The 15,925-nt window shown below is 40.0% G+C and overlaps 1 protein-coding gene across 1 annotated transcript; it reads left to right on the top strand.

Annotated features, from left to right (window-relative positions):
* The first annotated feature begins 1,689 nt into the window (after positions 1–1,689).
* Positions 1,690–15,719, top strand: gpc2 (glypican 2). The gene is made up of 11 exons (XM_069171064.1): positions 1,690–2,182; positions 3,932–4,090; positions 5,208–5,342; positions 6,509–6,684; positions 6,842–6,922; positions 7,450–7,615; positions 8,435–8,565; positions 9,817–9,963; positions 10,777–10,913; positions 12,625–12,797; positions 12,922–15,719. Exons 1-11 carry the CDS (start codon positions 2,005–2,007, stop codon positions 13,194–13,196), a joined length of 1,758 nt encoding a protein of 585 aa, XP_069027165.1. The 5' UTR covers positions 1,690–2,004; the 3' UTR covers positions 13,197–15,719.
* Positions 15,720–15,925: the final 206 nt, after the last annotated feature.

Raw genomic sequence — 15,925 nt, 5'->3', positions numbered from 1 at the left:
AAAAAACCTTTCAAGACAGTAGTCAGCTAACAACTTCGACTAAAACTAATCCATAACTACTATTAGCTAACTAATAATAACACTTTACCGGCTGATAATGACGTTATTAATCGGTAGTGTTCCTTTCTTGTGGGCCTTTGCTTAATTCTTGCCTCTTCCGTAAACCGGTGAGAATTAAGGGCGCGCAAAAGTACGCAAACGTAATTCTGAACGCTGATTGGCCAAGCGGCTCCTCGGACCAGAACATGATTGGTCCTTTCAGAAGGTCACTTGATGCCCATAGGTCATTCCGTATACTGGTTACTCAGTGGTCATTATGGATATTTTTTTTTGTAGTTTTCCTCATTTTATATATATATATATATATATATATATATATATATATATATATATATATATATATATATATATATATATATATATATATATATATATATATATATATATATATATATATATTTATTTATTTTTTTAAATAAAAATCAGTTTCTATGTCGTATCCGTGTATAATATTTCAGGTTGTCCATTCTGTGTGTCTCTGTCCAGTTTTTAGCACCCTGAGGTAGTTGTCTCAGCTGCTCCCCGCCCTTCTCCCCTTTCTCCCCCTGTTGGTCCTCACCACGGTTCATTGTTCTGTGTTTGAAAGGCTATGAAGATTACAGTCAAAACAGCGAGGGTGACACACTGCTTCTGGACCGAACCTTCAAAATAAAATACCCAATTCCTGTGCTTCACCATGTTATTAAACCACAAAATAGACAAAGCTCTCAATTGGACATTAGTTCCAAATATGATTATAGGAATTACTGTTTCCATTTCTTTCTTTTTATGTTGGTGCCACCTGCAAAATCAAATTTGGGCTGAAAATAGTATTTAATTTGCATATTGTGCAAGACAGGAGCACTTAATACTTAGACATTCTCATATTTTGGATCCAACTAGCTTGTCAGCTTTTGCTCAATAAGCTGTTGCTGTCGTTTTAAAAAGTCGGACGCATCCACAGACTGTATATAAAAGGGTGCATCACGTTTAAGTAGTGACTAAGGGTACTGAAAAAAAAAAGTAAGCAGGGTAACGATTATATATCTTTTACACCAAAGCAAGTCTTGAGGACAAACATGTATTACAATTGCAAAACTATTTGAACACGTTTTTTGGAACAGATATTATTCTGTTTCCTTTCCTACAATAGCCAACCAATACTGAAACAAACAACGCAAAAAACATTAAGAGGCTCAAAGCAGATGTTTATCAGTAGTAGAAAGAAAGTGCGTTAACTCAATAACTGTACTTAGGTAGCCAACAATTTTGAGGTACTTGAACTTTACTTGAGAGTTTCCATTTGACACTATTTGTTACTTGTGTAGTTGTTTTTCATGCCGGATTTTTACTTGTAATTGAGTATTTTTACATTGTTGTATTGTACCAATACCTTTATTGGAGGCTCTTTATGTAGTTAAGGATCTGTTGTTGAAAGGAATTCAGCACTTCTAATTTTTTGTTTCTTCTGAATATTACAATTTTCTTCTTATACTTCCTTGTGCTTCGTTGACATTTTATTTCAGCGTTTCAATTGCCTTATCACTATGCAACTCAACTTGCCAAAAATTATTTTGAAATCCGTTATTTATCCGGTATCACCCTGGCTACCTCCTTTGAGTTTGACGCAGTTTGGGCGTCAGATGATGCTGAGCGCCGGGAGTGCCTCATTCACGCTCCCTTTATATTTACGTACAACAGCGGATCTCCCAGGAAGGACAAATTAAGTGGACACGGCCAGTGGAAACATATGCGAGATGTAAAAACCCAGCCCGGATGTTAATCGCACTTTTCGGGGGAAACTATGACTGTTTCAAACGACTGGGATCCTGTTACTCTTTTTACTTTTGCGTGCATCTAAACCGGCCAGTCATTTATTCATTTATAAGCCTGCTGCACCCATAGTCTGGTTTTAGATAAACCCACCCCCTCAGCCGGTGTCTGTTTTGGAGTCCTGCGGTGAGGATGGATACCCGGCTGTCTTTCCACAGGTACCGGCTGCTGGTGCTGCTCTACGCAGTCTCTGCCCTGTTGTGGACCTGGAGCCCCGTGGCTGCAGCGGTGAGGAGCTGCTCTGACACCCGGCAGGTGTATGCGGAGAAGGGGTACAGCACAGGCACCGCTCCGATGACTCAAATCTCCGGTAAGACTCTGCATGCAGCCCGCGGCGATGAAAAAATTAAACCATTAGAGTCTTTGAACTCATGCAGAACAGTTACACCGTCATCTATTATGAAATATTGGGCTAATTTCTAAATAAAATTCAAGACATGATGTCGCAGCAGAAATGTAGGCGCGTCAGCATGCTCTAATTTGTCTGAGCAGGGATAAAATTAACATGATGCACATTAAGGTCAGTGCGAAGTAAGCACCACAGACACAGCATACATCATTAAGGGAATATTATATTGCAGGAAAGTGTCCCATAGATCCCAGACACACAACAAGTCATTGGAAGTGATGTCAAGAAAAGTACAAGGTGGCTCTAAACTCACTTCTCAGAGAGACAGTGTAGGAGCATCATGGTGCGTTTTCCTCAAGAGAAAGACTAGAGTGTGGTTTAAAACAAATTACACCCGCCCCCTCCTCCCCTCTGTGCGGTTTAAATAGGATGATTAAGGGGATGAGCAAATTGCCAACACCGGTGCAACAAAGAACCTCGCCCCTAATTAGTCTTTGCCTACTGGCTCACTGTTTAAATCCCTGCATATGCCCCTAGGCTCTGCTCACTGGAGATAATCTTATCTTCAAAAAGAAAAGATATCATGTGGATTACAAGCAGTTGGATTTTGGATAATTTGAAGTTTATGTGAGGGAATAGGATAGAGGGAGAAGGGGGGGTTGAAGGGAAGTGGGGTCGAGATGGAAATGTTAAATTGTTAAAATGTCTGACCATGTGAGTGGGAGTCTGAAGGTGTAGTCTACTTCTTGGAGGTTTAGCTTTGCATGTAAATTAGTAGTGAGAGAACGTGTCTCCCTGGCAGACATGGAGCTCCTATTAAAAGTAATTGCGAGTAAAATGTATGTTTGCAGAGGTTTTATTTCATGGCAATTGAGCTGAGTGTGAGGCAACAGCAGAATTGATTGTGTGTGTGTGTGTGTGTGTGTGTGTGTGTGTGTGTTGAGCGTGTGTTGAGCTATCACTGCCTGAGTCTTGGCTCACTGTCCCATGGGCCAGGGGAGCAGATGGCCGGGAGAGTGAAGGATGAAGGGAGGCAGTTTAGAAATGGAAATAGAGGGATGAGAGAGGGCTAATAGTGAGACACACAGCGAGAACAAAAGAGGCAGAGAGGAACATCAGTCAGGGTGGAGTTGAGAATGAGACTTTCAACTGTATTACCAGCTGCAATATTCATTTTGGATGTAAAAGGATTGTAACAAAGAATCCAAACCTTCTCCACGTTCTGAGTGCTGTGTTATTCCCCCCCACCACACACACACCCCCCCACTCCTCCTCCTCCTCCTCCTGGTTGTCGTTTGCATACATCATTACCTCAGACATATCAAAGACCCAACCTGAGCTGACAAAGAAAGACAGATTGAAGCTGAATAATTCATGCAGGGAAATTACAATTTTCTATCACACCGTTATCTTTGATAAGATTTCCCGAATGGACAGACTGATGAGTTCAGGAATGGTCTTTCTCACTAAAAATATCTGCTTTGACCTGATAACGGAGCCACTGACATTATTGAAAAGAGGCCTTGGTCGGCGTTGTGGTATAAATAATAACTTTCTAGCTAGAAATAAAGCCCAATGTGCTTCACAAAACCAAGATTACTGTACAGATTCAAAGCAAAAGCATGTAATTATACTTTATCTAAACATGTGTGATCCATCCTTACCTTGTTTCTTCTTCCGTCCTGTTTTTTTTTTTTATGTTGGTTTTAGGTGAGCACCTGCGGCTCTGTCCTCAGGACTACACCTGCTGCTCCAGTCAGATGGAAGAGACGCTGGCCCTCCAGAGCGAGAGAGACTTCCTCAAAGGCATCGAGGACAACAGCCAGTTCCTCTTGACCACCTTTACACAGAGACACCGCAGGTTTGATGGTAAGAGGCGGACACTTGTACAGTAATTCATCATGATTTTAAATGGTAGCATGATCTAGTTTGAAATTGATTGAAACACAAGTATTCTTAATGAAGCCATGGAAGGAAAAAATACACTCTGATTCTCCTTATCTCCCCCTTATCAACTGCTGAGTTAAAAATGAGTGACAGCTGATTAAAAACTTATTTAGGACCTCTGACTGCACAGTTCCACTCTGATGGTGAGATATCTGAGCCACAAAATTGACTCCAAGATACAGAAGTCACATCACAGGTGGATGTTAATTATTTTTGATACATTTTTATTTTGCAATTTCACAAATTTTATGATGTCACATGAGGTTGATTATAAAAATAACAGTCACAATTGTAGCAACAAAGGCCCAGATATCCTGACTCTGGTAGGTTTGATCAACAGAAAGACTGGAGACTACATTTCCCATAGTGCAACTCAAAAGTGCATTTAACTGGACTCTTTCTGCCTGGTAAAAACCCACATTTTTAAACATTTGCATCACCACTGCATACCTTTTCTTAAACATCTGTAGTCTCCTAACCCAAGCTAAATCAACCATGATGACATCACTATGACATCACCAGGGTTAATCAGATCCTCAGACTTTTTTTCCACAGGCTGAGTAGGACTAACCCCAGCCTGTGAACTCGCCTTCATGTATAGAATTAGCTTAGTACCACTTTAGGAGTTTAGAAAGCTGAACAAGTTTCATGAACGTCCTGAGAGAATTTCTCCCTCGTTGTCTCAGATTCTGTTGATACGGCTGCAGGTTTGTAGCAGCCACAGCTCGGCACAGCCTCTCCTCCTTGCGGTGGACTGCTATCACCTTTTTTTCCCCTCCCTCCTCACACTTTTATATAATGTATGTGATGAGTCATGTACAGACGCTTTAGGAGTGGGAGACTGCAGATGAGTCTTAAAGATGGATTTTAAATAGAGAACACGTTACACTCATTTAGCAGTGTGCAGGATCTGATGTAACTGTTAAAACTTCAGGGGAGGGGAGGGCATGATGGAGTGCCTACATACAAACCTGTCGAAGATATTAGAAGAAAAGAAGGTGGGTGAATGATAATTTGTGCATTTCTTGTCTCTGTGCAGAGTTCTTCAGGGAGCTCATAGACCTCTCAGAGAAGTCCATGAACCAGATGTTTACCAAGACCTACGGCCGGCTCTTCACTCAGAACGCACACGTCTTCCAGGAGCTGTTCGTGGAGCTCCGCAGATATTATTCTGGTTGGTTTAATCACATCTTTAGCCACCTGGCCTCAGTTTAATGTATTCAGACGGTCTTTGCAAAGGCGATAGGAGCTGGATTGGATCTACATTATAAAACACTTAAGCTTCGGAGCGTTCTTGGTGGTTTAGCTGTCATCAAACAAATGGAGGAAACGGTTTCAGGACACATCTATTCAGGGACAGCACCTGGCTTTTGTAGTCTACTCTGCCCTCCAGCCCCACCATGAGGGATAAATAACTGCACATTTAAAAAAAAAAAAAACCTGTTTGGTGTTAGTCTGGTTAAAGATAATAAAGCACTCTGGTGAGGAGCTGTAATAATTCCTTGCTGCACTGACGGTTTAGTCTATTTCTATCAGTCCATTTCCCTGTTCTGGTAAATCCACAGTCTCTGGACTGAAAAAGCATCATTGTCTTTTGAGGCGCCCTCAAATGCCAAAAAAAATTGGAAGGAGAGAGAGAGAGAATCAGATTCCCACGGATGCCAGACCGTTTCTATTTCTGTTCCGGATTGCTCTGTTTTGGCGTGGCGGCTGCTCACTGTCGAGTCCATCTGCAGGCTGTTTGTGCTTAGTCAACCTGTCTTTGTCTGCCAAACAGCATGTATGGCTAATTTGAGGTTGTATAGTAGACTGCAGATGGGAGAGATGCATACGCACTGTACTGACACCCGAGCACACCTAAAGGGAGGAAGGAAGGAAAAAAACAGACAACATATATCTTTAAATTTGGCACCAACATTCACTTTGACCTAAGCATGAACAGGATAGATTTTGATATTTAAAGGTCAAAGGTTAAGGTCACTGTGACCGTACATCTATGCCATCCATTCATCCCATTCTTGTGAACTTGATATCACAGGAACGCCTTGAGGGAATTTCTTTAAATTTGGCTCCAACATTTGCTTTGACCGAAGAATACGCTGATTAGATTTTTGGTGGTCAAAGGTCACTTTGACCTCATGTACGTCCCATTCAGAAGTCTGAACGAATTGCCATAATTTCAGGAACACAAGGCGAGATAGCGATCATATTTCACATTTGGTCAGATGCTGAATTGGTGACACTAATTGTGGGTGTCCACCTTGTGGTGATTGAATTTCATTTCTCAGCGAAGAAAAACTGTATTTTGACAGATGCTAACAGTTACTCTTTTGTCCACAGGGGGCAGTGTAAGTCTGCAAGAGGTTCTCTCCGATTTCTGGTCCCGACTGGTGGAGCGGGTCTTCTCTCTGGTCAACCCCCAGTATCAGTTCAGTGAGGACTACCTGGAGTGCGTCAGCAAACACACTGAACAGCTGCAGCCGTTTGGGGATGTACCCCGCAAACTTCGTGTACAAGTGTGTACACAGTAAAGTCTACACAGTTGATATGCACTCTACCAGAAACACATACAGTAGCTTAGACTCACCATGTGACTGTGCCTAGTTATGTAGAATGACAGTATGCTGTAATATGGGACTGATCTCATTCTGTTATCTTTGGTTTCCTATTCAGGTGTCCAGGGCTTTCATCGCAGCTAGAGCACTATCTCAGGGCTTGGCTACTGGCCGGGATATTGTGAACAAAGCAACAAAAGTGAGTGGTTCCTATTCACAATCCCCTCACACTCATTTTGGACAACAAATTTTTTCCAAAAGAATATTGTTCTGCTGTCTAAAGTGCCATGACAAGCTTGTTATAGAAAAAAATGGCATATTAAAACATATTATTTTCTAAAAACAACTAATATGTAATTATAAATACAATTTTATTAATCAACTGTATATATTGTGTATTACTGAATAGCTCTACATCCAAAAATCCTGCATATCATTTAAGGCAGTGCAAAGTAGTTCTGTTTACCCATATTAAATGATCAGATTAACTATCAGTATTTCAAATGAAAAATTAAAACATGGGAGCAAAGAAAAAGTGTCCTATAGAACCTGCACAAAAAGAGTCCATATCCAAAGAAACCCAGACTGAGACAGGGCTTGTTTTCAAAGCATCAAAGTTTAAAGTTTTCAAACTGTGGCTACAAACACATATTGTTTAGTGGCAGTAATAATGGTGATGCTGTGCTGTCTTATTAATTCTACCTTCTCCACTGCATTGTTTTTCAGTTGACTGCAGATTCAGAGTGTGTGCGTGGCCTGATGCGTCAGTGGTACTGCCCACTGTGCCGAGGCATGCCCTCCCTGCGGCCCTGCCACTCCCTGTGCCTTAACGTGATGAAGGGGTGCTTAGCCAATCAGGCTGACCTGAACACAGAATGGAACAATTTCATTGGTGGGTGAGGGGAAGGGGCGGGCTTTGGGAATATGTAATGAGACATGCTGATTTGTTGTTTACAGAGTAGGGTCAAGTGATGATAAATTTATTATGTTCTTGGTTTCAGTATTTCGGCTAAAGCGCTCGCATCTCAAAACCTTAAGTTTCAATGATTTGAGATCCTTAAGCAAGATTTTAGATCCTTAAGCAAAAATGTCGGCACCCAAATGAATTGACAGCTTTTTGAATTATTATCATTATTAAACTGAGCATACCTAAAAGTAGAATCCTTTTAATTGCGTCTGTCACTGATTTACTTGCACTTCCTTTTCCCATAATGAATTCCTCCTCCATTAATCATTCATGCCTCTCTGCTCCTTCACAATTGATCTGTCTTCCCGTGTTTCCTTTCCCCTTTCATCAAACCCATACATTCCCTCCATTTCTTTTCTCTTTTCATGTGCACTGCTTCCTCTTACCTTTCATCCCTCCATCCATGTCTACCGCACTCAAACACATTTTACCCTCATATACCGCTTTTTCTCCAACTACCATTCTCCTCTCTTTTTCACAATTCTCTTTATATGATGATGGCTTGCTTCCTGATCATACTGAACGCCTCCTTAAGAGATGTAAATCAAACCCTTTTCGCTGGTTGGCCAGTGAGAGATTCTAGGCACAGGGAACTATTATCTTGACATTTATCAAGGTGTACAATAGGCCACCAACAGAGAGGTTTTCTTTGCATGTATTACCAGACAATGAGAACAATTGTAATCATAGAAAACTTTTCCCCCTGTCATCTCTCTCTTTGTCTCCTGCTTTCTCCTCTTTTAGATGCTCTGTACCAGATTTCGGAGAAGTTGGAGGGGCCATTTAACATGGAGCTTGCAGCCGACTCCATCTCTGTGAAAGTGTCAGAGGCCATTATGCACATGCAGGAAAACAGTGTTGGCATCTCCAATAAGGTAAGAAAGAGATAAGGACATGAAAAGGAAAATAAAATGAACACTGATGCATTTTAGTGGCCTTTGCAAAATCTTAACAAAATCGTTTTACTGAACCTTTGAGAGTGCATTAAAATCATCATCTGCTGTCAGTAATCCACTGTTATAAATCAAAGCTATAATCTTAATTAGTGTTTAATTTTAACTTTAATCTTCTTAATGAGACAGGATTCAGTATAAATTGACAGGGATTATACACAGAGAGCATGACAGCCTCAAAGGATTATTAACACACGCCAGACATCCCAGGAGTGAATCCACCAGAGAGACACCCACATCCTCTTTGAAACAGAAGAGGTCCTGGTTTGTGGTGGCAGTGCTTTGAGGAACAGGCCTTTACAGGCTGGCTTTGTAGGTGGGTTGTAGGTTTGTAGGTGATCAAAGATGCTTTCACACATGCACTACAACCCTTAACTTCTCCTGACATTACACAGAGGGGCTGTTTGTGAGAATGCAAATGTCCAAATTACTTGGACAGGACATTAAATAGACTTTACCAGCTCCCCTGTGTAAAGTCTGTGTAATGTTCCATTGAGCTGAGGTGTGAGTATAGCAGGCCAGTGTCCGGAGTTTGTGAAATGATGACAATTGAGATTATAGAAAACCTTTTCAACAGTGTTCATTGTTACGTTTCAGTTGCAACCTTTTTGGGGTAGACTCTGGTTTTCTGGGAGCTAAGTTTTGATTCAGAAACCCCACTGACTCCCTTCTTCAGCTTTTATTAAAGTGACCTTAAAAAAAACAGCACAGAACCTTGAATTACTGTATGGTTGTATCCTACAGCGTCACGATTAAAACACTTTGATTCTCTCAAAAGGAGAAATAACTGCTTTGCACCTGATCTCGGGGTGTTGTCAGAGGCTGTTGGGAAAAATAATCATAATGTAATAACAATAATCTTTTTGAGGTTTTCATAGAGAGAGAAAAGAAAACAATAAAGGTCGCTTTTGGGACGCGAATTCTGAAGCCATAGTGGTCACAAAATAATTGCTAAATGAAGCAGAGGGTTACAACACAGGTTAAAGGAGAGTGTGTGTGATAAAAAAAATATATATATTTTCAACATTTTATGACAAGCTATGTTCTGGAGGCTACACAGTATCCGTTTAAGAATATCCAATTTCTTTATATTATTGCATGGTTGTGGTAAACCTAAAATTACTCATTACAAAGCTGTTTACAGTGGTGTTGCTTTGTTGTTGTTTACCTCAGGTGTTCCAAGGTTGCGGAAACCCCCGGCCAGCTCCAGCAAGGTCCAAACGCTCACCCAAAGAGTCAGGAAGCAACAGGAGGCCCTTCCGCACGTACACACCTGAAGAGAAACCCACCACTGCTGCAGGCACAAACCTGGACCGTCTGGTGAGAAAGAAACAGTGGAGCAAATACGTTAGCTTTAAATGCACGCAGATGTTCACCAGCTAATTACTGACTTTGCATATCTGCTGTTTGGTGCTGGACAGGTAGCATACATTAGGCTTTTAGAGTTTTTTTTTTTTTTTTAACTTAAAAGTGACCCTAATGAGTGCTGAGAGAGTGAAACAAAACACTAAAGTAAAGTAAAGAAGTAAAAACAATGAGCTGAAAGATGCTAAAACCCTCTGCGAAGTTAAAGGAAACTGCTGATGAGTTAAAAATATCTATAGGTTAATCATGAATGATACTTTTTACACTACACAATGAGTGATATGGTATTGATTAGCACAGCTTTAAAATACTCATATATAATCAATTTGAAATGTTTTTCTATGGGTCAGCTTTGGGTTGACGTTTGAGGACGATCTGAAACTGCAATTCACAATGTCAAACATGCATCAGGATTCAGACACAGGAGCTGAGCAGAAAGAAATAAGAGGACAAAATAAGTCCAAGCTTTGTACAAGCAACTATTATCAAAGAGTGCAGCGGTCAGAGCCCAGACATCATCCATGTGACTGGAGTGGTCTTACAAGATGAAGGTGTTTGAAAAACATATGAACTCAAGAGCCGAGGAGAGAGGGGGAGGATAGTAGGGATTTATATCAATTTATAAAACAGAAAATGCTGTGTGGTTAAAGCACTGACCCCGAAGCAGTGTCATGTCAGTTTTTCATCAGCACTACAGCTTCCATACAAAACAAGGATACTTTCAAACCAGGTCTGAGTCATAACCAATTTCCTTCCACCTCCACACAGGTTACCGAGCTGAAGGAGCGACTGCGGCCCATGCGGGAGTTCTGGGTGTCCCTCCCACACACCATCTGCAATGACGAGAAGATGGCTGCCGACGTCACTAATGAGGATCGCTGCTGGAACGGGCAGACCCGGGGGAGGTGAGCAAGATCAGAGCAAAGGGCTGAAGGGAGGGGGGGGGGGGGGGGGGGGGGGGGGGTTAGTAGAGGCAGAGGAGGAGGAGTGAGTGATGGTGCAGAGGTGGAAGGATGCAACAGATGGAACTGAGTTTATTTAATTTTGCCACCACCAGTCACCCACATGCTCTCTGCGTGGGTCTGTTTGCCTTTATGCACACAGATACAGCACACACCATGTATCAGAGCTGGTGTAGAGACACGGTGGAGTCCTGTGTGTTGTGTGAGAGATACAAAGATAAATGAGTCTGTCTGCATAACGGCAGATTTGGTGTCTTTGATATTCCAACTGCCTTAGCCAACACTTCCAATTAATCCACACCCACCTTAACAGATTTAATAACAAAGTGGGACATCAGCAAGACAAGTGATGGGATCACAATTTATACTGCTATAAATAACTCAGTCAAAAATATAAACATATCACATTACTCATCATTATTCTTTGCTAAAATGGGATACAATACTTACACTAAGTAAACCAGTGAAAAAAACAACTTTTTTGAACTTTTATCAGAAAACATGAGTAAAATGTTTTGTAGTTTTAAGGAAATACGGTGCAGCTTTTAATGTAAATGTTTTAACCTGATGATGACACCAAATTTAAGTGAATGCATCACAGTTATTAAATATTGTCAGTCTTGGGAAGTTTACTTTTGAAATGTAATAGGTTACAGATTACAAGTTATCCTATTAAAAATGTAATAAGTAATGTAACTAATGACTTAACTAATGACTTTACCAGTGTAATGTTCCTTAATCTTTTGTTTACTTTTTGCTAATTGATGACTTTTTGATGACTTTTCTAACAAATGTTTTAAACGGGGCGAGTAATTGTGAAAGGTGTTCTTGTCCGACAACACGGCCACAGCCTCAGCATGGTTGCTTGGAGTAATGCACATTGATTTGATTGGCAGGCGAGAGGCAGTGCATATTTAAAAAAAGAGAAACAAATAAAAACAATGCTCAAACTTTGAAGTACATACTGCCAAATGAAAGGAGCCGGTCTAGACGTAGACATAAGGAATTCCTGCTCATCGGAAAAATATAAAGCAACAAAATGAATATTATAGTTTACATATAAGCTTTTTACAAAAAAACAACAACTTTGTAATCACCAATATTTTGAAGAGTAACTATAATTTATTAACAATGTTTTTCTCAGTAACTGATTACAATTACTATTATTTGGTAATTGAACTACATAATGCTGCTACCATTAACTAGTAACTCCCCAACAATTGTACCACATTTCATATAAATCCAACCAGTAGCTGCTTAGAGAGTTTCTAAAAATGTAAATCCGCTGGCGGCAGACAGTCAGGCGATGACCAAAATCATCAGGATTCATCCTCTGGGACCGTGAATGTCAAGGCAAATCCATCAGATAGCTCTTGAGAAATTTGAGTCCTAACCAAAGTAGGGGGCTGATCAACCATAACCATCTTTAGAGCCACACTGTGTGTCAGGAAACAGCAGGCAGCTCAAGAAACATAGATTTGTTCACATTCGAAAAGCTAATACAGTCTGCCATGCCAAATTCAATTACTTTATGGGTTTCTTTCATTACATTTCTGCGATTTGATGGTGGAGAATAAGTTTCTCCCCTTATAAACAGCATGGTTAATGCGAGAATAAACTATATACATTCATGCCTGTGTGTGTGCACGCTTAGGTACCTCCCGGATGTGACAGGTGACGGGCTCGTCAGCCAGATCAACAACCCTGAGGTGGAGGTGGACATCGCCCGTCCAGATGTGAGGACCAGACAGCTGATCATGGAACTGAGGGTGGTGACCAACAAACTGAGGCATGCTCAGAGCGGACAGGACATGGACTTCATGGACAGTGAGTGTTCCTGACAGTCAAAAATGATATATGTATAAATTCATAAAGGAGTTTGTTCATTAACCTCAGCACTTTCTTTTTTACACTTCACAAATAAATTTGGAAATCTCTTGCCTTGTTTCAGGTGAAGAGGGCAGTGGCTCAGGGGGTGGGGATCAAGGTGAAAGGTACAATGATGATTGGCCAGGTTACGGGCCTTACTCTCCGCCCTACAGCAAACCGCCACGTAACCCCGCCTCCAATCCTGGAAAGCCTCCTCGAGGCCGAGACAAAAATGGGCCCAAGTGGAACAGAAACAACGGCCATGGACGCAGATCTGCAGCCAGTCTGCTCACCCTCCCTCTGGTTCCTTTGTTGTCTTTACCTTTCATGGTCACTGTTGCCCCCATGTGGAGATAGCTGGTTATTACAGGTTGGAGGTGAAGGGAATATTCTGTCATGCTGGAGTCTGAAGCACACAATGAAGAAAAATGTAATACCATTCCATTTGATTTCACCAGCAGAAAACAAACAAACAAAACAGGCTAATTTAGCAATAATCCAAAACCTGTTTACAGCACTAAATAAAAAGGTTAAAGTCAATATTTTTCCTACTCCCCAAGCAAAAAAAAAAAAAAAAAAAAAAGAGACATGACCACGCATTGATAATTTCAAACAAAACTTAATAAGAACTGACATTTTTTTTCGTGCCAATTTTGAGATGTTTGATCTATCGGAATCTGATGCTGAATGGTATGATGTGCGGGTGTTTAAAACGTTAACAACCATTTTATATTATCAAGTGAATTGACAGCACGTTCAGGTGATGGAGCTGATGGTTTGGTGGTCTTTGAGGTAGAGATTAGTGCCAGTAATGACTGTGTAGTTTCAATGAGCAGCTGATCTGATCTGAGTGTATTTGTTGGCTGACTTTTTCCTGGAACTCAGTTCATTAATTTAATTGATTTGGTTTCAGTCAGGCTGCGGTTCATTTTGTTCATTTTTTATCCTGTAGTTTTAATTTACGTGCTCCATTAAACCTCTGTGTTTTGACTCGGAAATTTGAAGAAAAAAAAAAAGAGGCGAAAGTAAAACCAAACAAGGAGCTGATTTGAATGTAAAAGCTCAAACTGATTTGAGTTGCTTGTATTAATGTAATATATTGATAATTTTAATTTATTTGTAACATTATGTTTTTCCTACTGTTATTATCATTTCAAGGCAAAGGTTGAGTGTTTTATCTGCTAAAAGAAGTTTGTCTTTAACTTTCTCTGGTTAAAAAACAAAAGTCTACTTGTATTCATCAATACTTTTTGTAAATCAATAACTTTGGGATATTATCACACCATTAACAAAACGTTTATTATCAGCTGTAGTTTGTTTGTCTGGTGTCTTTTGTCTTAATCAGAGATTGTTAAGGAGTACTGTGTGTGTGATTGTGTGTTTGTATGGTGATTTTATATTGTTTGTTATATGTTCTGGTTTCAAGTTACAGCTCTGAGGTCATGTTGAGAAGATTTTGGGATGTTTTTAATAATGCGTTTTTCTACTTGTTTTTCCTAAAAGCAACAAAAGGTGAATGGAAACAGTGAGTCATGATGTGGTATAACATTAGATTGAATGGTTACAGAAAGACAAACGATGTCAAGAACTCTGAGACAATGGCTCTTCATTTTTTATTTGGTGAATGTGTTATGATGAAGATGAGATCCGAAAATGTTCAAGAAAGAAAGCAAAGTATGAGGGGGGTTGTCATCATGTACAGACTAAGAAAGGAGAGTGAGCTGAAAGTATTAGTTTGACATTTTGGGAAATATGTTTCACTTGGAGAGAATTGGATGAAAAGATTGATTAAAAAAATAAAGAAATGTGAAGATGCATCCAGCAGCTGATTAACTTAGCACAGAGATTGTAAATGCGGGAAAACTGTCTGCCTGGCTCTGTCTGAAAGGAATTAAATCTACAGACCAGCAAATTAAACACAAATTCACATTTACCTTGTTAAATATATTTCATATGTGTAAAAACGACAATGGGCTGTTTTACAGGGGTTGTGTGCCACACTATTTCTTGGCTGGGAGCCAAGTAGAGGAAACTGGATACAAAAATAGTCCAGTTTATAACTCCACTATCATTTTTTCACTTCAGTTTTTGCATGGATAATAAATTGTGTTAAACAATGTATAACATGTTATTTTGTGTTTTGGAGGGGCTGGTAGGTCCAAGTTGTTACCACTGGACTAAAGTAAATGTGCATATTTCCCAAAATGTTGAACTGAACAGATCTGGAAAGTCAGTTTGCAGGACCCCAGAAGAGAACAGGGACACTGATGGTATAAAAAAAATGTAAAAATGCTGTGAAAGGACACTTCTGTTGAATGAAGAATTGTGAAATCCCACTTGGTTGCAACAGAATGACACTTGTAATTTGGACTATTATACCTGCACAATACGAGGAAACGCTTGAGAAGGATTTCATTCTAAAACATATCTGTTTTTGCCAAAAATATTAACATGTTTTTTCTGGCACTCCTTTGAAAATGCTCAGTGAAAGACGTAAATTCAGTAGTATGTGATTGATGCCAGCAGTCAGAGGTTATGTCAGTTTGGAATGAAAGCCTTCCAAGACAGTAGGAGCCTAGTACAAGACTTCACTACACACAGTATTATATTGCACAAACACAAATGAAAAAAAGTGTTTCACAGTATTTCGGAAGCAGCCGTGTTGTTTTCAATGATCATTGGTCCTTCGATAGCGGCTGCAGTATTTCCACTGAACTTCAGAAAAGTTGATCTTTAGTAAAACCTCTCATCCCTTCCCACTACTCACACATTCCTTCATGGTGAAAGTATAGCACAACTTTTTTTCATGTTGTTGTAACAGTTTTTTGGTATCAAACAAGTGATATTTTCTGCTTCATTAAAAAAAAACAAAGAAAAGTAGTTGATGTTTTTTTTTTATTATTACAAAGGTCCTTTGGTTCTCTTTTCAGCCTTTGAGGGGAGCCGTGTCAGTGTTAGGGCTTCTTGTTGTGAGCGAGGCAGTGGATGCAACCACGCTGACAAGACAAAAGAGAGTCATTGCAACAATTAACATACTACATTTACTGAGGCAGTAAATAATAATGTTTTTATAAGGTACATTAATT

Source organism: Embiotoca jacksoni, unplaced genomic scaffold, assembly GCF_022577435.1.
Source record: "Embiotoca jacksoni isolate LCO1_2020_lvr unplaced genomic scaffold, fEmbJac1.0.p SCAF_5, whole genome shotgun sequence".
In the NCBI taxonomy this organism is placed as follows: Eukaryota; Metazoa; Chordata; class Actinopteri; family Embiotocidae; genus Embiotoca; species Embiotoca jacksoni.
Note: the sequence above shows the minus strand (reverse complement) of the source record. Positions and strands in the feature narration are given on the sequence as shown.